Source organism: Leptopilina boulardi, unplaced genomic scaffold (genome assembly GCF_019393585.1).
Source record: "Leptopilina boulardi isolate dan_hultmark-lab unplaced genomic scaffold, ZJU_Lbou_2.1 LbouV2_351, whole genome shotgun sequence".
Lineage (NCBI taxonomy): Eukaryota > Metazoa > Arthropoda > Insecta > Hymenoptera > Figitidae > Leptopilina > Leptopilina boulardi.
Genome location: NW_026137920.1, coordinates 3,320,046 through 3,345,730, shown reverse-complemented (window position 1 = coordinate 3,345,730; position 25,685 = coordinate 3,320,046). Strand labels below are relative to the sequence as shown.

General features: G+C 25.6%; 3 protein-coding genes across 10 annotated transcripts in view; 1 reads left to right on the top strand and 2 right to left on the bottom strand.

Annotated features, from left to right (window-relative positions):
- Positions 1 to 8,321, top strand: part of LOC127286161 (uncharacterized) — a 25,944-nt gene extending 17,623 nt beyond the window's left edge. The window contains exon 2 of the mRNA XM_051312503.1: positions 1,114 to 8,321. Within this exon, the coding sequence (XP_051168460.1) occupies positions 1,212 to 5,459 (4,248 nt within the window). The 5' untranslated portion in view covers positions 1,114 to 1,211 and the 3' untranslated portion in view covers positions 5,460 to 8,321. The remainder of the gene's footprint in view (positions 1 to 1,113) is intronic.
- The window catches only part of LOC127286158 (ras-related protein Rab-37), a 293,485-nt gene that overhangs the window by 167,365 nt on the left and 100,435 nt on the right, over positions 1 to 25,685 (bottom strand). The gene's annotated exons all lie outside the window — the stretch shown is intronic.
- LOC127286160 (uncharacterized) lies at positions 8,208 to 25,685 on the bottom strand. Its single transcript, XM_051312502.1, has 11 exons — positions 25,547 to 25,685; positions 14,518 to 17,162; positions 13,301 to 13,738; positions 12,811 to 12,966; positions 12,397 to 12,567; positions 12,047 to 12,193; positions 11,741 to 11,915; positions 11,296 to 11,585; positions 10,829 to 10,965; positions 9,553 to 10,734; positions 8,208 to 9,468 (listed from the first exon to the last, which is right to left on the bottom strand). The coding sequence occupies exons 2-10, from the start codon at positions 17,143 to 17,145 to the stop codon at positions 10,584 to 10,586; spliced, it is 4,293 nt and encodes a 1,430-aa protein (XP_051168459.1). The 5' UTR covers positions 17,146 to 17,162; positions 25,547 to 25,685; the 3' UTR covers positions 8,208 to 9,468; positions 9,553 to 10,583.

The following is a 25,685-nucleotide window of genomic DNA, read 5'->3' as shown; positions in this document are numbered from 1 at the left end:
GAAGCTGGCAGGAACCTTAATTTAAGAAATAAATTAGAACCTAAAATTTAAAGTGTGGAAGCCCAGTTAGCCTTAAATGAGCCCTAAAAGTTAGTGAATTGCTAATACTAATATGTATCATGCCCACATAGCACGACTTCTTGCTGGGAGGTTACTGTAACGATATCTGTAGGGTTTGTAAGGTTACCGTGTAAGCCTGCAGTAAACTTGAGGTCATCTTAAAACTTCCGCCTTACAGTAAGCTTACACAGTAAAGCTAAGGTAAGCTTACACAGTAAGGTCGTGGTAAGTTTACATGGTAAAGTTGTGGTAAGCTTACACGGTAAGGTAGTTGTAAGCTTCCTTTAAGGTTACTGTAAGGTTGATGTGAGGTTACTGTAAACATAGAATGTTGTTAATAAATAAAATTTATTAATATTTATGCGCAGTAGTTTTCTATGGCACATACGGCTGCGCAGTAACTTTTATTTGACAAACCCTATTGGGGTTCATAAAGTACTTTACCAAATATATAATTTTTTATACAAAAAAATTTATAATATAATATATATTATAATATAATTATTTTTAATATATTTTCATATTACTTTATATTAACAGTAACCTTACAGCAACCTTACAGTAACCTTACGGGAAGCTTACAACAACCTTACCGTGTAAGCTTACCACAACCTTACCATGTAAACTTACCACGACCTTACTGTGTAAGCTTACCTTAGCTTTACTGTGTAAGCTTACTGTAAGGCGGAAGTTTTAAGATGACCTCAAGTATACTGCAGGCTTACACGGTAACCTTACAAACCCTACAGATATCGTTACAGTAACCTCCAAGCCAGAAATCGTGCTATGTGGGTGGTATGTTTCGGCCTACTTCACAGACGTGAAAAATTGCTCTTTTTGAATTAGTTTGAGATCTCCATAAAATTCTTAAAATGTATACATATAATTTTTTAACGGTTACTTCATCAAAAAGTACAAGATTTTTTAAATTTATATTATTATTTATAACTTCCCTTCTAAATAGGTCTAATTTAAAAAATTATATTTTATCCGACCGCTTAACCGATCCTTGCATTAAAAAGCTCAATTAAACAAAAAGTAAAATTATTTCAGGTTTTCTATGGAAAAATTAAAACTTTACAACAGTGTAAAAATACAACAGCAACTGTAAAAACATTGAAAAATAAAAACAACAATAACCGAATCGGCTCATGATGAACGACACATCAGTTTTCGTACAACATTCATCGAATTTTCAGTTCCTATCTATTTGTCACTACATTACCACTCTCGGAGTTATCTTTTATAACAAAGGCCTAATTACGTTGAAGCAGCGAAATCAAACTGTCCCTGTACTCAATACTTATTTTCAATACCTTCATAATTCCAACAATGTATCCGAGAAAAAACTCCAACTTCTAAAAAATGTACTAATAGGAACTGATCTCTATGGTGGCGGCGAAAATGAAACACTCGATTTGAAATATGTAAATGAAACATACCAGTACATCTTAAACACTGCTCTCTTTTCTCACTATGGACATATTACCGGATATTTAGCAGGTATAATCAACAAGGCAGATAATACATCTTATTCCAAACTTATGAAAACCATAAAGCAGGAACTCTTTAACAATTACACCAGTATAGATTACTGTTTAAAAACAAACAAAAGCAAAAAACTCACTTTTTTGTCTGCTAAAAAAGTGTTTTTTGAATATATACTGCCAATATTTCCCGAGCCAGAAAATAAAGATATGAACATAATGGAAGTGGATTATTTATACGCAATGGCTGGTTTAAAAATTGTCAAATCCATACTTGGAGAAACTCTAAACGCTTCGTTTGGTGATTTAATTTCAATTACACGAGAGTTTGATTTACAAGAGGCTTACGGTAACGAAACTTATGAAATAATGTTAGCAGCTTTTTCAACACCGGCACTATTTTTTTACGCCTCTAAGGAAAAAGAAACATTCAGAGAGAAATATCAAACTTTGTTTAATGCAGAATTTTGGAATGAAGTTTATGAAAATTTATTTTCAAATATTAATTTAGAAATGAATAAAATTGAAAATCATTATTTTGAAAACAACCTTTATTACAAACTCGAAAAGGAAATAAAAGAATTAAAAAATCGAAGATTATTGGCAACAACTATACTAGAGAAACATTGTAACTATTCTGGTTTTAAAGAACATGAAAATGAATATGTGACAAACTATATGTCATATTATCATTTCTTTATAAAAATAAGTGTTCCTTCTGGTTGTTCCGTAAAAAATCTACCCGAATTGAAAGTTGTTTATGAGAAACAGTTTGAAAATGTAAGAAAGACAAAATATGAAATTGAAAAGATTGCAATAAGAAAAGTTTTAAATGACAGTAAAGTAATAGAAAAATTAGACTCAAAATCTATTGTTAGTGATGCAAAAGCGAAAGATTATCCAATGTACATGGCGAACATGCCACCTATGGCAAGTAAAATAAACCCCAAAGTATACCTACTGTTTGCAATTAAAGAAGAAGGAAAAACAGATTTTTATGCCATTATAGATAACGATAATGTTTTGTCATTACTCGTAAGAAGTGATAACAAACAAGAGTTTGGTAATGTAATTGCTAATGATCCATATACAGAAATGGAAATAAATATAATTGCCAATGATTTGAAATTCGCTCATGAAGATAGCGAAGCATTTATTGAAAGGATTGCCGAAATAAAGACAAGACAATTTGTAAATAAGCTAATGGTCGACTATAAAAATGAAACTACAAAAGAGAAGGTTTTTAATTTTCTAAAAATACTTGTACCATTTTACAATTGTATTGAAAGCGTAAAAGCGGATAGCAAAACTGGAGCCGCAATAAGCTGTCCTTCAGATGTTCTCACCTTACTTCCTGTAGAAAGTCTTGCCACAAAATACGCAACAAAAATGAGCGACAACTTTGTAATTGGATTAAGCGAAAAATATTTAATTAGAAGTACTTTTGCAAGTACAGCAAGTGCCAGTAGATTAACTTCATTATATCAAGTTTCAAAAGTGTTGGCGAGATCCGTTTCGCAGGAAATTTTTACCAAGCACCTGTTAAAAGATTTATCTATTACCTTCCTACGAGTTATAGATCCTGGAATTGAATCAATCAACAACTTAGGCAAGTTTGGCTACCAAAAATTGCACAAGATATATAACACTATGATTAAAAAAATTCCAAAAAATACAAATCTAAAATTGTTATTAACAACTGTGTTAAAAAAGCTTAATACGAATATGAAACTGTCAACATTTAATGGTCTGATACCAAAGGTTCTGAGAGACGAGAATAATTATAAACTCGTTCAATACTATTATCCGAACGGTGAAAATTTCTTTGGACCCACATGCATATCATCATTTGGAAATACTGCAGAACTAAGAACCATTGAAGGCAATCCGTTTCAAGTTCCCGTGTTGCCAACAAAAGATGACATAAACAAAATTTTCTATCGTGAATATATTCCAGCAACTGCTGAAATTTCTAATGTGAAACTGGAAATGGGAGAAAATGATCTACTCCGAAGTGACTTACCTTATCTTAATGCAGATACGAAAATAATACCTACTTATAAAGTTATTCCCGAAACTTCAAAGGGATCTGGAGACCTTTATTCTAAGGAAAGTTTGACAAATATTGATGTGTCTGGAATGGAAAGACATGAGATTATTCGAAAACTTATTCCTTATCTTAATTTAGATGAAGACAGGAAAATAATAAAAGATTATATAGTTTATCATAATACGAATGAATGGAATAAGACGCCAATGAATCCAGATACGTCAGAAGGAAACGTGCCAAGGGAATTACAAAGTGATAACATTCCGTCAACTTCAAGGCTATCTGAAGGATTGGATGAAAGTAACTTCAAATCTACCTTATTGTATGGAGAAGATAATTATCAGAAAATGTTAAAATCTTTAAAAGACTTAAAATCTAAAAATTGGGCTGATTTATACAAAAATAAAAAAAGATTAAAAACGTTACAAATGGATATCGAGAGAATACGTTGGGATCAAGACAGGGTGTTTCATAAAATGCCAAAAGAACTGTGGTTTAAACATACATTAAACAGACCCTATGTTGTTAAGTATTTCGAGAAAATGAAAGGACATTTTTTTTATTTCAATGATATTACCCTATTGACAGATATTCGTCCAAGTGAAATTAATCTTGTTAATAAGAAATCATACTCCTTAACAACAGAAATTCGTTATCACATGACAATTGATTCTCAATATGGACTTGTTGATTTGGCTGAATTTGATAAGAGTTGGAAAAACCAATTTGTTGTTTTTCCAGAACTCGAATTTTACGTAGTAAATGCTGAATTCAAAAATGGAAAGGATTTCTTACTTTTAGAACTAAAACAAAGGCCAATATTGAAATCAAATTGGGAAATACAAAGACTGCAGAATAGACTTTCACTGGAATATAAAAAAGTAATTACATACCCAAGAAGTGTAGATATCGAGAATGCGGCTAATCTTATCTCATTAAACATTCCTCTGTTTAGAGTAACTGAAAGGGAAAAATTCTTAAAAACTTACATTTTAAGAATTGATCCAATTGAAACTCGTGTTCCTACTTATAAAATGTTGGCAGATGATATAAATGCAGGTGTAATACCTTCTGAAAGATTTAACGAATGGAAAATAACAAATCACATTTTTATTGATGATGTTCTATTTAAAGAATCTGCATATCAGGTTGAAAATTTGGAAATTGCAAAACAAACTATAAATTATATTTTTGATGAGACTCATTTACAGAATGTTGAAACTGTGTATGAAATGTATGAGTCACTTTCATTTCGGCAAAGTATGCGATTTGAGGATTATTATGTACTGTATTCACATTTGGCAAAAACTTTACCAAACAATTTACATGCACAAAGATGTCTTTCAGCAGCACTAAACAGATTGGCCCTTAGACAGTGTGATAATAAATTTATTAAAATTCCAAACATACTTTATGATGCTTGGCCAGTAAATAGCAAAATTTGGCAAGAAATGTTATCAATTAAAAATTTTCGTAAGCAATTTACAACAAAAAATTTTCTTGCTTATTCTAATGCTGAAGATGCTATAAAAAATGTTCGCTTGACTACTGAATTAAACCTATTCCTATTGATTAAATATGAAATTAAAAATCCATCTGGAATAGTGTACATTGATCCTAATTATTTCGAAGTTCCAAAGGAAGTGTATTATATTCCTGACACAATCCAATTGCGGAATTTCGGGAAAGAAATTATACCCGTTAATGGATTTGATTTTCCCACATTGGTAATGCAAGATGTTGAAATTACAAAAGAAGGACGAATGGTTAATTCGGTAATACATTTAAATGCATTATTTTCAACCAATGATAAATTTTATATTAATCTAAATCCAGAAAATAGGTTCCAAGTTGATAATTGATAATATTCCGTCAACTTCAAAACAATCTGGACAACTTACTTCGCAAGGAATTTCTCAGTAAAAAAAATTAGGAGTAAGCGAAAAGAATTGGTGGTAATTTAAGCTGTATTCGGTTTGGCGAAAAAACTGAATTGGAACATTACGGTGAATTATTTTTTTCTTACCATGAATTCTTTTCTTTTGAACATTTGAATTGACGTTTGTTTATTCGAGTTTACATTATAAATGAAAAGAATAAATGTTTCGAAGTCTAAAAAATCCGATTTGGAATAAGAAGTATATAATTTTTTAAAAAGAAATAAAAGTACCTTTGTTAAGGGTTTGGAGAATTTAAAAGAAAAAGTGTTTTATTTTAATGATCTTACTTTTTTGACAGATATTGCACCCAAAAAATTGTCAAATTTTGCCTTAGAGAACGAAGTACGTTTTCACTTAACGATGAATTCTCAATTTCGATTTATTGATCTTTCTGAATTTCAGCATACTTTGAAAAACCGATAAATTTTATTTCCGGAAATTGAGTTTACTGTGGTGAATACTTATTACATTAAAAGAGAGCCTATTTTACAAATAGATCAAAAATAGTTCAAAAACCAATTAAGAAAGAGAAATGGATTAAAATTAGAGAAGAAAATTCAAAGTTACTTGACAATCAAGAAAAATATCAATTAAAAAGGTGCACAGATATTGAAGATGCTGCATACTCCAAATCCACTAGAATACCTTTACATAGATTGAGTGATTCGAAAAAATGTTAAAAGAATATATATTAAGATTAGGTTCCAGTGAATATCCCTTCTAGAAAAAATCGATTGAAAACGATTGAAAACAATAGGAAAGGAAATTCTATTGTCCCCAATCGTGTTTCTTAATCGTGTTCTTACAATTGAAGACGATCGACTTTCTTATTATATTCAATCGTTTTCAATCGTGTTCTATAGATTGTATTCCATGCACTATTGCTTGGTGGGAGTTTTTGAAAATTTTAAAAAATGCAACTAATTAAACAGTCTAGAAATATATAATTATTTCAAAGATTATTTTCCGAACTAAAAAAAAAATTGAAAATTGAATTACTGAAATTTTTTTTTAATTTCAGTCAATATTGAAGTTTTTTAAATAATCGAATATTGGAAGATCTACAATAATGATAAGATTCATTAGAAATAATTAAATTTCTGGTGATTTTAAATTGAAAATTTTGAAAATATTTTAATGAATGAAAAACTTTATACAAATGTAACGGGTTTAACATCCGTTTCTAGCACAAAATAAGTTTGTAAAGAATTTTAATTTAAAATTTTTAGAAAAAATTTATATTTCGAAGAGTTGCAATCAAAGTTTTTAATAAAAAATTTTTTTTTTTAAATTTATGATAAAATTTGCAAAAAGTATTAGTTAAAATTTTTTATAAATAAAATAATTATAGAATTTAATAGAAGTAATTCAATTTTGGAAGTGTTAGAATTGAAAGGTTTTGACTTATTATTTTTAAATAATTAAAATTTTGTAAAATTTAATTGAAAACAATTGAACTTTTTAAAGAATTTGATTACAATTTTTGAAAATATTTAATGGAAAAATTATGGTTTTTTGTTGTTGGAAGGAGTTTAGGTGAATTTCGAACAAAATTTATACTGAATAATTTTTTTGCTAAATTTTTTTGAAAAGCTGCTGGACACATAAAGTTTAAAAAAACTAAAAATTTTGTTCTAAAAAAAAAATTAAAAACTGAAATTATTTTAAAATGCAAGAAATAGAATTTTTTCTTATATTTATTTTTATATGTACCTAATTATTTATTTAATTTCTGTTTATATGTATTCTTTTACGTACCCATTTATTTATTTTTATTTTTTTGAGGTTATGGATTAACAACTCAAAGATTGTCATATTTAATTTGTTCATGTATAGGATAAGTAAACATATTGACATTATCCATATCACTAGAAATTTTACTTTAGATTTTAAATATTTGACACATACGCACGAACAGAACAAACTATATATTACAAAAGACTTATAAGAAAAACATCTTTCCTGTTTGATTCAACACTTTTCTTATTCTTATAATTAACTATTTGCGCATGTGCGTATATCGTTCTCCCGATAGCACCCGATTAAAAACAATTGAAAAAGTTTAACTTATTTTACACGATTGAAAACAATTCGAATCAATTGAAAAAATATATACTCCAATTGAAAACAATTCAAAACGATTAAAAACTTTTTGTACTCAATCGTTCTGAATCGTGTTTAATTGATTTTTTCTAGAAGGGATACACTGGGTGTCGATTATGTAATTTGATTTGACGTCAAAATCAAATTCATTTTAACGTCAAAGTCAAATTTAATTCAACAAATTCATTGTTTTATTTAACTTAGACGTTCAATTAAAATTTAATTTTTTATTTCAATTTAACGTCGCATTCAAATTTATTTTTTTATAGCAATTTGACGTATTGCAATCAAAAAATAAATTTGACGTCAAAGTCAAATCAAATTATATAATCGACTCCCAGTAAAAATACAGAATTACACTCGATTAAAATGATTCATTTTATTAATAATATACCATCAGACGTTTTGACATCAACGTTAATGTCCTTTTCAGTGTAAATAATTAAATAATTTGTTGAAATAAAAATTCGTTAACATGTACTCTGACTTGATTCGGCGAGATGATTCTTTGGCACAAAAATAATTATCATTATAAGAGCATATCAAAAATAATAATCTGACTAATAGTTATGTATATTTTATATATTTATTGTAAATTATATATTTCTCATAATACATAAATTAACATAAGTTGCATTATTAATATTGTTTAATAAACATTCTATTACAGTATATTTCATAGTTTATGTATGTAATTTATACTAGACTTAATTAATCTAGTTTTCATCCCAATTTCATTGGAGTGTACGCTTCCAAGTCATTAAAATCGCAATATACGAATATAATTTGCAAATTAATGTTAATATAATGCATTGTAACTTAAAATTATTTTCAATTCCAAATTAAATTTAACAATTTTATTGCATTAAAAAAAATTATTGTAAGAATCATATCATTAATGTGGCATGGCGCAAACCCTACTGTGTTAAAACAAAATTATGGCTATGTGCTACACTACAAAAAATATTTTTAAAAACATCTTATCAACAAGAACTAAAGCATCGAATGATTATTTTAAATTATTTAATTCTGTTCCATTTTATTTTAAGGTCTCCAAACCTGTATTTGATAAAATAAAAGAATTACTTGTTTTTTTATAATTTAATCCTTCGAGATTTGATTTAAAACGACCTGGTTCGGCATGATAAAAATGAATTACATCATTTAACTCAAATTTTTCCACCGCATTAATAAGCTTTGTACCACATGGGGGACAACCTAAAAATTTATACTCAAAAATTGATAAACCATTTCGTTCTAAACTGATCCAAAAATATACTTCTTGTTGAAAGTTCGAATGAATTTTTTTTTGCAATTGTTGTAATTCTATTGTCATGTTCTTGTAATTTATCAATATTGTTAAAAATTCCAAATCATTATAACCTAATGCATGAAATGAATATTTTAAATTATTTTCTATTTTGTGTGAAATTCCTTTTCCTTGTGATTTTGGAAGTGACACATCATTAGAATTGTTAGTTGACAATGGAAACCAGTTTTTGGTTTTAATTATCATCCGTAATGGAACATTTTTTGATGCGGATACCATAGGTACACAATCATAATTTGTTGTTAATGTATTTGTGCAATTTGTTTTTCCGGTAAGATTTAATTTGATTAATTTTTTTTCATGTTGTGGATAAGGAAAACAGAAAAACTTTAAATCTTCTATTTTGGAAGGTGTCTCTACCGTTAAGCTAAATGTTGTACCTTGTTTAATTATTATACCAAAATTAGTATTATCATTGAAGGTTTGATATTTAGTTCTTTGATTGGTCAGTGATCCTGAATTATCTCGAACTAAAGGCTCGATAGCTCGTGCAGTTAGCTAAAAGATGAATTTATAGTTAAATGAAAAATGCATGTGGTGATGAGGCACATTTATCTTTTAATTAATATTTTAAAAACTTACTGTCAAATTCCATGGCAGTGTAGGCTGTGAAATTGTACTCGACACAAATATTAGAAGCAATTTTATTAATATTAACGAAATCATGATTTACTATTTCACGAGTGACTACTCGTTTGACAACTTTGATAAAAAATTAGTTAACTTTTACTTTTTATATATTTTTTACAGTTTACATAGGTGTGAAAATCGGCAGAATTTTTATAATCGATGACGGTAATCGATGACGATAATATTAAATCAATAGAACTTTTTTGGAATAATTCAACAATAATATATAGTTGCTATTGCGTCTATTTGTGTTCTTAATAATAAATTAGAATAAAAAAAGTCTTTTAAGTCATTTAAAAAATATTAGACGCAAGTAACCATTTCTAGTTTTTATTGTTTGTATAGGTGTTTAAAAATGAACAGAAATTTTTAAACTATGACGTTAATCGGTGACGAAAATAATAAATCAATAAAATATTTTTTTTAATAAGTCAACGAGAATATAGATGTTACTTTCTATATGTGCGTCATTTTTAATAAATTAAAATAAATAATACCCCGTACTCCAGCAGCGAGATACGACCAACTTTTTTCAGAAGCCATGTACGAAAATAATCGTAAGAGATGCGTACATAAAAGTTGACCGTTGGTCAATATAATTTCTGCCTTATCAAATATGATTAGGTTAATTAAATGTCCAATGACATAAATTTCATTTAACATATATAAAATTCAAATGACATAAATTGCATGTAAACAATTTTTAAATTTCTCCATCGCCATATTGGATCCGTTAGTTTGAATTTTGAAAAACTGATCTTAGATTCGTAATCAGCGACCCTAAAACTGCAAATTTCTTTTCCTTTTATAGTTTTTTCTGGATGTAAAAGAGTTAAAGGAAATAAAAATTATATATTTTTTTATCAATTGTTTTATTTTAAATGAAAAAAATAGAAAAATATAATGAATTAATTAAAAATTATTTGTATTTATATATAAAAAAAAATTTTTTTTCATTAGAAATTTTGTTTTCATATTTATTATTAAAAAGAAGAATGTTGTTTGGCATATTCCCAAATGCAAATTGCACCAGTCACGTGGACATTTAACGATCTTATGACTCCAACTTGTGGAATTTCCACGCAATTATCTAAAATTGGTATTAAATTTGGTGGTATTCCATCTTTTTCGTTTCTAAAATTAAATAAAAAGAAAAAATTTATAATTAATACCAGAAAAATCATTTTTATGTAATTGACTAAAAAATTAATTTTTTAATAATTGTTACCCAAGAAGTAAAACAGTCTTTTTCTCAAATTTTTTCTCCAAAAGACTACAACTATTGGCAGTTTGCTCTAAGCCAATTAATTTCCATCCTTTTTCTTTCATTTTCATTAAATATTTTGATAAATCATGTGGTTTTACCTGAGAAATTTGCAGAATTGAAAAATTAAATATAAAAATTTATTTTTAATTGAAGTGAAAATTCAAAAAGGTAAATTAAAAAATGAATAATTATGCCTAATAAAAATAATTATAATAATGAAATTAGAAAATAGTAAGTAAAGGTTTAAAAAAATTGAGTAATATAAAAAAGCGGAAAAAGTTAATAATAGCTAAACAAAAAAATTTACAAAACAAAACAAACAGTAAGAAATTTCAAAATACCTACATGAAAATAAATGAGTAGAAAAAAAGAATTAAAAAGGCACAAAAATAAAAAAATAGTTAATATGTTTAAATAAATAAAAAAACCTCAGTGATTTTTAGCCATTTTTCAGCTGTGACACTAAGAGATTGAAATTCCTTGTTTTCAATGCACATTTTATTCGCTAAAACCATTTCACCAGCGCCAAATATTTCACAAGTTCTTGCAATTCCACCGAGATTTGGAATTCTTTCCACAAGTGAGGCCACAACAATTATTGATTCATTCTCAACATTTTTTATACAATCATCGCGAACATCAAAAATTGTCAATTTATCGGGTACAATTTTTTTTTGTAGATCAACACAACAATCATTCATTGACGCTTCGTTCTTTTCTGTGTAAAAAAAAATTTCTCATTAAACAAAAAAATATAAATTTCATTTACAAATTAGTATAAATAATATATTTATATTTTTCAATTTAGAAAAAAAGTATTATTTTTCAAAAAGACCATTAAAACAATGTAATTATTTTTTATAAATTACTAACCTCGTGATTTTATTTTACTCGGAATTAATTCTATTCGACTTAATGAGTTTAATTCGTCAAATAATTTCAAAGGATGTTTTTCCATTTGAATAAATCCATAATTTTCGAATATTATCGGCGAAATTAATTCGTCGCTACTCATATTTGTTAAACGTGGAACTTCATAATAAATAGACTGCAAAAAAAGGGAAAAATAATATTTGAAAAAAGTAATCAAAATGTGAAATTTTGTAATTAAGTTAATTAGATTTGCGTATAAGATATTGAATTAAATAAATAAATTAAATTACTAATAATGTCACCAACCTGTAAATTGTAATTATTTAACAAATGAAAATCCTCGTAATAAAATTCATTAGCTATTGGAAAATTTCTCTGATCTAATGTTTCAATAATTGCTTTATATAAATTATCATAATCGTCAATTTTTTCGTAAAATTTCACTAAAACTATCTATAAATTTTAAAAACAAATTAATAAGTAAAATTTTTTATTAATCACCTACCAAAATTTTGTTATTTTTATTATTTATAATAATTTAAATTAGGTAAATTAAACTATAGTTTATTTGTCAACTATTTATTTATTTATTAACTATTGTTAACTAATGTTATTTTTATTTCGCAATAAATTTTCGTTTTATTTCATTTTAATACCTGACAAGCGAGACGAGTATTAAAATTTGGACCCAAACATTCAGGAGCAAGAAGTGATATAGCAGTTTTATGAAAATTATTAAAATTTTCATCATCTTTTTTTAAGAGTTTAGAAATTTGCAAAATTACACCAGCTACAAATTTCAAATTTCCCGGTCGTTTCTCTTTAACCTGTGAATATAATTTTTTTATTTTTTAAATTTTTCACTACAAAACAAAATTATCTACCTTCAATTTAAAAATTACGTCTTAAAAAAATCCTTTCTTTTGTCTATTTAATTTAAATAATAATAATAATAATAATAATAATAATAATAATAATAATAATAATAATATAATTCGTAACTGAAAAAATTCATTGATTGATTAAAAAGCTTGATAAATAAAACAATTATTAAAAAATTAAAAAATGACCTCCTTGAAAAAATTCCATAAATCACTTGTATCATTTTTTTGACTCGAAAAAATTTTCGATAAAATCCAGGACATCATAATATGAACGCTTGGTTGATCGGCAGTATTGTATAAAACAATATCAATTATTTCTTCTCTCAATTTCTTCCTACAGTCCTTGATTAAAAAAAAATATATATATATATATATATATATATATATATATATATATATATATATATATATATATAAACGATTGCAATTTACCGCATTTAAAATTAAATTAATTATATTTTTAAGACGGCTAATAAAAAAAAATTTTTTGTTTAATTCTACAAAAATCGGAAAAATTGTTTCCCTTCTACGAAACCAGATCAAATAAAAAATTTCATAGTAAAATTTTTATATTCAATATTTAAAAAAAATAAAAATTAGAAAAATAAAAAATTACAAACATTTTTTTTGTAATATAATTTTTGAATTAAAAAAACAAATTAATTTTTTCATTTACCATATTTAATATTGGTTCCAAAATCAGTAGAGTTTGAAAAATTCTCTGCTGAATTCGATGAGAATTCGAATCGCTAAAATAACGTTTTCCTTTAAATTTTTTCAAACTTTTTATCGCAAAATGCAAAATATCAGTGGAAAAATTTTCATCAACACATAATGCTCGATGAAAGAAAATAAATCCACGTGCTCTAATTTCATTGTCAATATTATGATTTTGAATTGTCGTTGAATTATCATCATTTTGTTTTGACAAAAATTCATATGTTTGTAATTCAATTTTTGTATCTTTACGCGGTGCTTGTCCATGATGAAGACAATTAAAAATTGCTTCTTCAAAGAAAATTAGTGATTTTGAATCTAAATTTTGTAAATTTTTTAAAAAATATATTTTTATACTTGGAGCTGTTTCACCTTCGTTTAGAATTTCATTAAGCAACTGTAAAACGTAAAAAAAAGTGATTTATTATTTAGATACGCATTCTTTTTTTGTCTAAAATCTCGAAAGATCGAATTTTAGAAATTCGAAAATTCCAACTCTTTGAAATAGGATCTTTTGATAAATTGGATTTTTGGCAATTCTAATTTTTACCAATTAGGTTATTTAAATTTCAAATAATAATTAAATTTTTTTAAATTGAAAGTAACTTATCAAATAATTTACAACAAAAATTGACTTTCAAAAGATTTTAATTGGAAAATCCTTTCAAATAATTGACTTTTTTAAGAATATTATAAAAAATAATTAAAAATAATTGAATTTTGCAAGAGTTATAATTAGATGTAATTAAATTTTAGAAGATTTTAAATTGAAATTATTAAAAATACCTAATTTAATTTTTAGCAGTTTTAAATTGAAATTTTTTTTATTTTTATTTGTTAATTTTTTTTAATTTTAAACAATAAATTGGATATCATAAAATTTTTAATCTTAAAAAAAAACTTTTTGAAAATTCATTCTTCTGGTAATTTGAACTTTTAAAAATTCGATTTTTTTAAATAATTTAAACATTTGTAAATTCGCTGAAATAGAAATTCCAACTTTTAGAAATTTGATAATTCTCACTTTTGTAAATTAGAATTTTTAACAATTCAATACTTGGGTTATTCGATATTTTGAGATTTTGTCCAAAAATAAATCGACTCATTTCAAAGTAAAAAAAAAAGGTAAATTCAAGGAGAATTCAAAATAATTCTGTATAATAAAATAAATCTTACCTCAATTACAAAATTCTTTTCAGCTTGAAAAAAATTTATATTTAAAATAATTTGAAAAATATTATCCAATGTTATCCAAAAAAATCGATTTTTCTTTCCCGTTAAAATTGATTTCCAACATGTTTCAATTAAACATTTTTCACTATAAAAATCTTCATTCATCGAAAATGACTTTTGTTTCAAAATTTTCGATAAAATTCCAATTACAAATGGAACACCATTCGCTCCTGCCTTATCAAATAATGCAGAAGCAATCGCAAGACAATTATTCGGAATATCATTGGAATTTATTTGTAAATAAAAATCGATAATTTTTCCAAATGTTAAATAATATTCCATTGTTGCTCGTCCTTTCATTCCCATCATTTCTTCTTCGAATATTAATGATCGATTGAAAAAATTCTCCAATAATTGTGAAATAATTTCCTTTGTTAAAAATCCATTTTTCATATTTTGACAAATTTCCAAAATTTTCAATCCATAAAGTCGTCGCAATGGTGGGCAATTATTTTCAATTTTTAAACAATACAATGCTTCATTTTCGAGTTTAGGGAAAAAATTTAAATCATCATTTTTTATTTTTTTTCTGAGATTATGAAAAATTTTCAAATATTCCGAATATTTTAATATTACCGTATAATTTAATTGTGATTTTTTTGGAATTAATAGTAAAAAATCGACAATATCATCGCGAAATGGAAGAAGAAAATTGTAAAAAATATCATTGTAATTCAAAAGACGAAAAATTAATTCAATAATACGATCAATTAATTCGTAATTTATATAATGTCTCAAATTAATATTTTGTATATTATACAATAATTGATACAAATCTTCTCGTCCATTTTCATCATTTAAATGAGAAAAATCTTCAATTATTGCCAAAATTTGTGCAAATGCTTCAATATTTATTTCACATCCCTCACGAATTTTTTCACAAGATTCACAAATATATTTTTTTATTTCTAAATTATTGACTTCAATTCGTTTTAAAAAATCAAGAATTATTTGCCATGATTCAGAATCACGAACAATTAATTCATCATCACGTGGGAATGTGATGAGAAAATTTCCCAAAATTTCTAAATTTATTTTCTCATCACGAATTATTGTAATAAGAATATTTTTTTGCGACGCTTTTCTCAATATTGTCGAATGATGACAAAGATTTAATTCAATTAATTTTTTCAGACTCATCAAATTTTTTTCCTCCCTCAATTGAAATGAAATTTTCATCTTTGACAATGCTAAAGTTACATAAAAAATTGAAATTGGATCCCAAGAAATTTCGGCGATTGATGATAAAAATTTATTAATAAAATTTTCTCCCCTTCTCTCGAGAAAATGACAAAGTTCTTTATAAATTTTCAAACTGCTCTCATCATTTTCGATTTCGTAGAGAAAACGATTATTGAGGGCTTTAGTAAACAAAATAATAAAATCATCATCATCATCATTGGGATTTAATTCGAGAATAAAAAATACACCACGTTTAACAATTGCATTACTTTCGTGACGAAGAATTTTTTCCAAAATACACGCAAACCACTTGAAATCAAAACAATTGCCACAATTCCGATGCTCAAGATAAGCGTCGTGAAGATTATTTAAAATTGCAAATGTAGGAAGTACAAGATTTTGTTTTTTCTCCTCCAATGATTCGAGAATGAGAATATAATTATTTCTCGTTGTTAAAATTGAATTTCGATTTAATTCACAAGTGAAAGGAATTTTTGATTTTTGACAAATTTCCAAATTATTTGCAATTAAATTTTTACTAATTTGCAAATTATTTTCATTGTGTAAAAATTCGGTGATTATTTTAAAAATAAACATCGCTTGTTTTCTCATTGATTCGATGCGTGATTTTAGTCCATTTAAAATAATTGTCCAAAATAATTGATCGTTGAGAAATAAGTAAAAATTTTCTTTCTCATTTGATAAGAAATTAATAAATATACAAAATCCCATTAAATCATTATTATCCCTCAATAAACGCCAAAGTATTTTTAAACTCTCGTTAAAAGTGATTTCAATTAATTTTGGTAAAAGTGAAACGAGCATTTTCCCTTCATTCTCATTTTTATTTAAATACCAAATTTCCAAATCTTTTGAAATTTTAAAATCCAAATTTCTCCAATTTTCATAGGAAAAATTTTCTTTATTCATAAATTTATATAAACAAACGACATCAACGAAACATTCAATAAAATTCATAAAATAATTTTTCTCATCATCATTATTTATCATTAATGAATTTAAATTTTTCTTACAGTGAAAATTATCAAATTCACGATAAATATTTATTGATTCAAGAAATAGTCGTAAAATAATGATATCCTTAATTAATGTAAATTGTTCTTGAGTGAAATTTTTCGAATTGGAAAATAATTTGTCAATTGAGAGATTATTTTCTAATGATGTTTTTTTGGATAATTTTTTCTGATAATCATTGTAGAGAATCATTTGATAGATTTTTAAATTATTTATATCTATTGTTGTTGATGTTGTTAATTCGTCATTGTAATTTTTTATTAGACGATTAATTAATGTTTCACTATTTTCATCGCCAAGTATTATTGATAAATCTACTATTGGCAAATTTTTGAATTTTTCATGTAAATCCATTTTTTCTTTTTTAAAATCTGTAATTAATAAATTCTAAGTTAGGGTTTTTTCAAATAAAATATTATAAATATAAAAATTATTATTAGCAGGAAAAAATAAAAATTTCGATATCTCCCTTGATCTTGCCGCTGCAATTTCAAGAATTGACAAAAAAATAATTTTAAAAAAATTGACTTTTTTAAATTTAAATTAAGTGGCAATTCTTCTTATAAATCTTGTATTCAGTTTATTGAAATTGGAGAGAAATATTTGTAAAATATAACATTTGACAAATGAAAGATTATAAAATATAACATTTGCTTACGTAACGTTTGTAAAATCTAACAATTTGTATTTTTCTTTATTATAATGAAGAAAAATTTCCGTCTGTAAAATATAACATATAATGACAAAAAAAATTTGCGTAAAATTGATACTGACTCAAATTTTTCAAAATTCCAGAATTTTAATGATTTTCTATTTTTGAATGCTCATAAATTCCTTAAAAATACATCAATATTGTAAAAAATTTTTTTTTTTTTTTTAATATGTGTTTTTAACTGAACTTTTCAAAAACATGCAAAAAATTATAAAATTAAAATTTACTATATTATTTATAATTTAAAGGTGAAAATTTTGTTTTTAAAACTGTTTGTATATCCTTCGATTTTTTTCAAAAAATTACTGGGACGTTCCATTTCACGAGGGACTGGCAAAAAATTGATTTTATTTATACTTGGTGATTTTGTTGTGTTTGTGATGCTAAATAAGTATGTCAAAAGGTTTTGCAAAATTTTTAATATTTTCCATGATATTTGCAATTAAACAATTTCGTCACTTTTTTCAAGAATTTTTATCTCGCAAACAATTGATCGAAGAAAAAAAATGTGTTCTAATTCAAAAATTGTAGGGAAAACATTGAAATTTGATAATATAATTTTTAAAAATTCAAAAAAAAGTTAATTTCTCAATAATTTATTTAAACAATAATTTTTTATTGTTGTTTTTTTTTATACGAAGATGGCGGCAGAATTTTTTTTTCTTTTTTTTTTATTAAAGTAAAGCTTATATTATTTGAACTAGCAAAATTAAACGCGCGCAAGCGCGCAAAAATTAGGAATGTCATTGTTTATTATAAAGAAATTAAAATTAATATTATCAATAATATTTTTAATTTATTATAATATTATTACATTGTTAATAATAATTCCTTAATTTTTATCAAATAAAAAAAATATTTATTAATTTTTTTTTGATTATCTGTCGATAATTTTTCAGAAATTCTTCAAGAAAATTTTCGATTTAAAATTTAAATTGATAATTTTTAATATAACATATATCGGTAAAGGTCTTGTAAAAATTTCTTATCATCAAAATATTTATCATTAAATAAAATTTTTTATTATATAATAATAAGTAATAATTATTATTATTAATCTATTATATGAAATATATAAATTTTCAATTGCCTATAATAAAAAAAAAAAATCTGGCAGCCCCCTGCGGGGGCGGCCACATTCTCATCACGCGCTTCGCGCGTAGGGGCTCGCTTCGCTCGCTAGTTTGAGCGCGCCCCGGGGCGCGCGAAGGATAATCGTCCCGCTTCGCGGTCCGATATTATTACGCGCTTCGCGCGTTTTGTTTGTTTATTACAATTCAAAACCTATTAGCATTAATTACTTTTTAACTACACTCTGTAATACAAAAATTTTCCTATTAAATTTAAAAATTGTATTAATTGTACTACCAGAAAGTAGTTGAATGACCCAAGAATCTATTTGGTAGAATGAGATTTTGTAGTTGTTTCAGACTTTGTAGTTGATTTAATTAATTTTGAAGTAAAATGTCAAGAAGAAAGAAATTATTTTTATTAATTTTATTAAAAAGAGTAAAATTAATTACACACAGAGTTAAAATAAGTAAAAAAGTAGTTATTTTAAAAGTGGATGTTCATATAATCGACTTGTTTTGAAAAATTTATTAGAAACAACTCATAGTCTTTATTAAAATGCGTTAAATTAAATTATAGAAATAGGTAAGGTTTAAAGGTATTAGAATAAATTTTTTATCGGGCACTGAAGAATGACGGCACTGTAGCTGTTCAAACTTAGTTCCTTAATATTGCGCCGTGGATTGGCCAGGTCTTTGTAATTAACGAAAATCGACAAACCAAATTATTTACTAAAATAAGATATTCCGCTTTGAGCTAATTTCAATTGAGTAAAAGAAAAAATTAATTGAAGTGCGATTCCAGGTGAGATTTTGACTTTTTCGAAGTAGGTTAACCGATTGCAATGAAACTTTGTTATATATAGTAAGACTAATCTTTAACGTAAATTTCAGCTTAAAATATTTGTTAGTTTACGAGATTTGCAATAATAACAAAAAATGCGAGTTTAACTTATTTAATTTTAATAATTTACGTGTATAAACAATTGCGATTTCTGCTAGTTGACGTGCAGACGTCATTGCGCACGCAGCATTCTCCTATAACTAGCTGACGTGATTCGTGGACTAAATTGGCTACGTGAGAATGCTGCGTGCGCAATGTCGTTAATGTTCCTTTGGAACATTAAAGAAAACACAGGTAAGATCATTTTAGCGTTTGAGTGATTGAATTTTAGATTGTCGCGTGAAATTTATTCAATTATTATTTAATAATTTTTTTAGTTGTAAAATTATAAAAAATTGTTCTGAAAGAGATTTATTCCTCTCATTTTCCTTGACATTTTAAAAAAAGTAGACCTCAATCCGATTATTAGAACGGAAGATATAGCACTTTAAAATTTTTTGTTATTATTGCAAATCTCGTAAAGTAACAAATATTTTAAGCTGCAATTTACGTTCAAGATTAGTCTTACTATATATAACAAAATTCCAAAGTTTCATTGCAATCGGTTAACCTACTCCGAAAAAGTCAAAATCTCACTTGGAATCGCACTGAAAATTTAAAAACACTAAAAAAAAGAACTTTAAAGTAAATGCATTTTTTAAAGCAACAAATTTATTATATGAGGTTTCGCTCTCATGTTTTTATTCATAAAAAATTTTTTGTACAATTTATATAAGTGAAATTTTTGGTTTTTATAAATTAAATTTCATTTTCTTAAAGTACTTTGACTTTAAGGATAACATTCTCATCACGGCACTCGCGTTTCACACTCGAAAATTAGAAACATACAATAGGAAAAGGAGGCATGCATTAACCCATTAACGAAATTTTTACAGGTAATTTGAGGCTCTATCAAATAGTGTACTAAAAGAACCGAAAATTTTTAAATAAACAATTTACAAGCATTAAAAAAAAGATTTTTTTAGAATTTTTGTTCAGTTTTTATAATTTTTCAAATCTTATCCCTTCAGAATACCTTTAAATGCTAAAAATATGGTGTCAAAAATGTTCCAATACGCCATTTTGAATTTTTAAAAACTGACTTCAGAATCGTAATGAGCGACCTAAAAACCAAGGAGTAGAAAGATTTATTTAAATTTGTTAAAAAGATTGTTGAAAAATGAATTTTCTCTTAAAAAATAGCAATGTTTATACTTAGTTAATTCATAATTCTTTATAATTTCGCCTGCTACACTTATTATTTTTGTTTCACTTCACAATGCTTTCGTTATAGTGGAAAAAATGTTTTAGGAATACTGCTTCAAAAACTTTAAATCTAGAGATGAAAGTTGCTAAAAGAAAAGATGGCAAAATAGGTTAAAACTGGGACGCAAAAAATTAATGAGTAAAATAACACATCGAAAATAATATAAAATTTTTGTTACCTTAATCGTTATAGAATATAACTTTTTTAACTTTTTTGTTTAAATCTGTATAGAAAAGTGTTAAAGAAAAAAAAGTTTACAAATCTACAAATAAATAGATTTTAACTAATTCAAAAGTAAATAATCGAAAAAATACGAAATTGTGGTATAAACAGCGCAATATAAAGTATTTCAAAATAGAGGATTTTTTGAAAACAATTGAAATGTTTGGAAATAGAAAACAATAGTTGGACTTATAACAAAAAAAAAATCGGAAATTTATGAGTAAGTCACTGTTATTTGTGTTAATTTAAGGTGGTTTAACCCATTAACGCCCAAAAACTGAAAATTCTTTGTACACATTCAGGTTACGTTATTTTAAATAAATCGGTCAACATTTTCTACGAGAGGTACATTTCCTATAGGTCTTGAGTGTGCTTTTTCCGATTCCGGTATCAAAAATTAATTTCGTCTAAGCCGAAATTAAATATGGCGGTTTAAATATCAAAAAACACAAAAAAAGTTTCATTTTTTTCAGTTTGACATTTTTTTTCAATCGGAAAAAATGTAAGAATAAAATTAAATTGTCAACCATAGGTGCATAAAAGTTGTGTACTTTCGAGAAACGTAAAGTAGAATAAAAAATTTCAAGATGGCGGACCAAATATGGCGTCAAATTCATTGTAAAATGTGAAAATTTTGTGCAATATTGGTCAAATTGACAAAATGTAACTGGATTTGCCTGAATTTTGTTACTCGGGGGTTTTTGGGGTTGCTGATTAAGAATCTGAAGTCGGGTTTGTAAAATACAAAATGGCGGATCCATAACCACTATCTCCATAAAATCCAATGTTTACGCATGCGCACAGAAAAAGTTGATGAATTCGTTGAAAAAGTTTAAAAATTTACTAACTTCGTGCCCAACCAGAAGATAATATCTAGTTCATGAAAGTTTTACTAACTATTTCTTTCTGTGTGTATGTCACTAGAAATATTCAGACATGTGAATAAATAAATTTTTAATTCAGTATTAATAATTAAATCTAAAATAAACAAATTATATTTAAAAAAATAAAAAAAAAAATAACATTCTTAATTTTGTCTACCTCCACGTGGTAAGAATTGGTAAACGCCTAAATGGGCTGCTAAAAAAAAACTGAAAACCCCTTCAGGCTATTTGAACGGATTTTTACATTTTTCATTTGTCATATTGGATCCGCCATATTGTATTTTTGAAAACCGACTTCAGATTATTAATCAGCGACCCCAAAAACCCCCGAGTAACTGATTTCATGTAAATACGATGAATTGTTCTTTTTAGTCCGCCATATTGGATCCGCCATTTAGAATTTTTAAAAATGAAGTTCAAATTCGTAATCAGCAACCCCGAAAACCTTCGAGTATTAAAATTCAGACCAAATGAATGCATTTTTAAAATTTTCATCTGCCATATTGGATCCGCCATTTTTAATTTTTAAAAATGAAGTTCAAATTCGTAATCAGCAACCCGGAAAACCCTCGAGTATGAAAATTCAGACCAAATGAATGCATTTTTAAAATTTTTCATCCGCCATATTGGATTCGCCATTTTTAATTTTTAAAAATGAAGTTCGAATTCGTAATCAGCAACCCGGAAAACCCCCGAGTATGAAAATTCAGACCAAATGAATGCATTTTTAAAATTTCATCCGCCATATTGGATCGGCCATTTTGCATTTTTGAAAACCGACTTCAGATTCTTAATCAGCGACCCCAAAAACCCTCGAGTAACAAAATTCAGGCAAATCCAGTTACATTTTGTCAATTTGACCAATATTGCACAAAATTTTCACATTTTACAATGAATTTGACGCCATATTTGGTCCGCCATCTTGAAATTTTTTATTCTACTTTACGTTTCTCGAAAGTACACAACTTTTATGCACCTATGGTTGACAATTTAATTTTATTCTTACATTTTTTCCGATTGAAAAAAAATGTCAAACTGAAAAAAATGAAACTTTTTTTGTGTTTTTTGATATTTAAACCGCCATATTTAATTTCGGCTTAGACGAAATTAATTTTTGATACCGGAATCGGAAAAAGCACACTCAAGACCTATAGGAAATGTACCTCTCGTAGAAAATGTTGACCGATTTATTTAAAATAACGTAACCTGAATGTATACAAAGAATTTTCAGTTTTTGGGCGTTAATGGGTTAAACAGAAATAATACATAGAATAACATAGTTTTTCAAAATAAAGTAATTTTTATAACCTATTTTTCAGCATCAGAAAGGCTTGAAAAGTGGAGATATACATGAATTAGATGTTGGTCAAAATCGGGCAAATGTAATACTTTCTCATTATGATGAGAATGTAAAAATAAATTTTTAATTAAAAATTTAAAAAAAAATAGAAAATGTCGGACTCAATATGGCTACCCAATATGACGGAAAAATTTGAAATTGATATGCTTCGTTCAAAATTCGGTGCTAGTGAATTTGTAGGGTCGGTAAATCAAAATTTGAGGATCGATTTAACAAATTCAAAATTTGGATTCATAGACACCAAAAATCTCCGTGTACCGAATTTTAAACTAATCGAATCAATGTTAAATTATTCCGTTATGATGAGCCAGCCATTTTGAAATTTTTAAATCTAACCTCAAATTCGAATTCAGGGACCTCGAAAACAACAGTGTACTCATTGATACTTAAATAGAAAAAGATTTACTATTTTCTTCAAATGTGTACAAATACGTCCAAAATCACAAAAACGGAACGTCTTTTTATTGGGATATATATGAGCTATGGACTGTCAAGGGGTTAGATAAAAAAAAAGGGCTAAAAATAAAAGAAGTTCACTAAATTCAAAAGTTAGCAATCAAAAACTTACGATATTCTAGTAAAAACAGTGCAACATGAACTAATCAGAAACATTATGAAAAAAATTGCAATTTTTGGAAATGGATAGCAATGGTTCACTTATAAAAAAAAAAAAAAAAAAAAAACAAAAAAAAAACAAAAAATTCGGTATTTTATGTGTAAGTTACTTTAATTTATGTTAATTGAAGGTGGTTTAAAGAGAAATAATAAATATTTGAACACATTTTTTCAAAATAAAGTGATTTTGCTCTGCATTTTACCCATTTTTCATCCGTTTTTGTCATTTTTTGTCTTTTTTTAAAAAAGTGCTATAACTTTTTTGTTTTAATCGCTATTAAAAATTGTCAAAGGAAAAAAGTGTTTATTTTTAGTCGTAATTTTCGAAAAAAAATTGAAAAAAATTTTTTTTTGAAAAATGCGAATTTTTGAAATTTTTAAAAACTCAAAATTTGAATAATTTTGTTGATTTTTGACGAAATCATCTGGCCAACGAACTCAGGCGAGATTTTGGTACACTTAAAGTGTATACCAAATTTGAAGTCGATTCATTAAAATTTGTTCGAGTTATCGTCGGACAAAATTTGTCTACAGACATACATACATACATACATACATACATACATACATACAGACATACATACAGACAAACATTTTTTTAAGACCCATTTTTTCGGCATCAGCAAGTCTCAAAACGTCGAGATTCACTGGAATTAGAGAAGGCTCAAAATCGCCCAAATGTAATACCTTCTCATTATGATGAGAATGTAATATTTTGAAAAAAAAAATTATAACCAAAAAATAATAAAAATTGTTATTTGTTATTAAATGAAATTTTTTATTTTTTATTATTATTAATAAATTTAAATTAATAAATAAATAATTTATAAATTATTTAAATTTAATATATATTATTCAATATTCCTAATTAATTAATTAATGTAACATATATAAATATATATAAAATATAATAATTTAAATTTTATTTTAAATAAAAATTATAAAAAAAAATTAATATTTAGTCAAAATTAAAAATTTATATGTAGATATAATATAAATATATATATAATATAAATTTTTTTAATTATAATAACAAAAATAAATAAATATTTTGTGAAAATAAAAAAAAAATTTAATTTGTAATATATAATATAAATAATAAATATAATATAAATAAATAAATAATTTAAAATTTTTTTATTATTTTTAAAATTAATTATATTATTGTGATTTAATTAAATAAATTTTTGAAATTTGATAAAATTATTATATATTTTAAATTAAATTTACCATCAACTTATGCATCTTACTTTAACAGCAATCGAATCAATTTTTCTCACAATCCTCACAATTTTTTTGCACGATTCTAACAATTTTATATTTTTAATAATTAAAATACGACCGCACAAATGACAATGTCAAAACATTGAAAAATTTTAACCAACACAAAATAATGTCAAACAACACATTTAAAAAAAACAAAAGACCTATAACAAATACTAACTTCAGGTGTGGACAGAATGAACGAAAGATATTCACGATTATTAATTATAATTATGTAATTTGAATGAATTTGAATTTATTTTAATATTAATTTTCAAAAAATTAAATTCTATACAAAAAAATAAATCTTCATTTGTAATTCTACATGAAAAAGACATTTTGAAAAAAAAATTTAAAAATAAAAAAAACTTGATATAAAAAATATAAGAAAATAGAATAATAATGAATAAACAGTCATTTTTCTTTGATAAAATTATCAAAAAAATTAAAAGAAAAAAAATACAAATTTTTAGACTCACCCTAAATGTTAAAACACAATAAAAATCAGCCAATTGTTAAAAAAAAAATACGTCAATGCCTGTGTGAAAATTGTAAATATAACCTAAAAATAAAATGTCAAAATATAAAAACATGTATTATAACCTAACCCAACCTTTC

Coding starts and splice junctions, on each gene's coding strand:
- LOC127286160 (XM_051312502.1), bottom strand. CDS start 17,145: ATGGATTTACATGAAAAATTCAAAAATTTGCCAATAGTAGATTTATCA. Junction 11,916..12,046: donor TAAATAATTACAATTTACAG/GTTGGTGACATT, acceptor CTTTTTTTGCAG/TCTATTTATTATGAAGTTCC. Junction 10,966..11,295: donor AATGGCTAAAAATCACTGAG/GTTTTTTTATTT, acceptor CAAATTTCTCAG/GTAAAACCACATGATTTATC.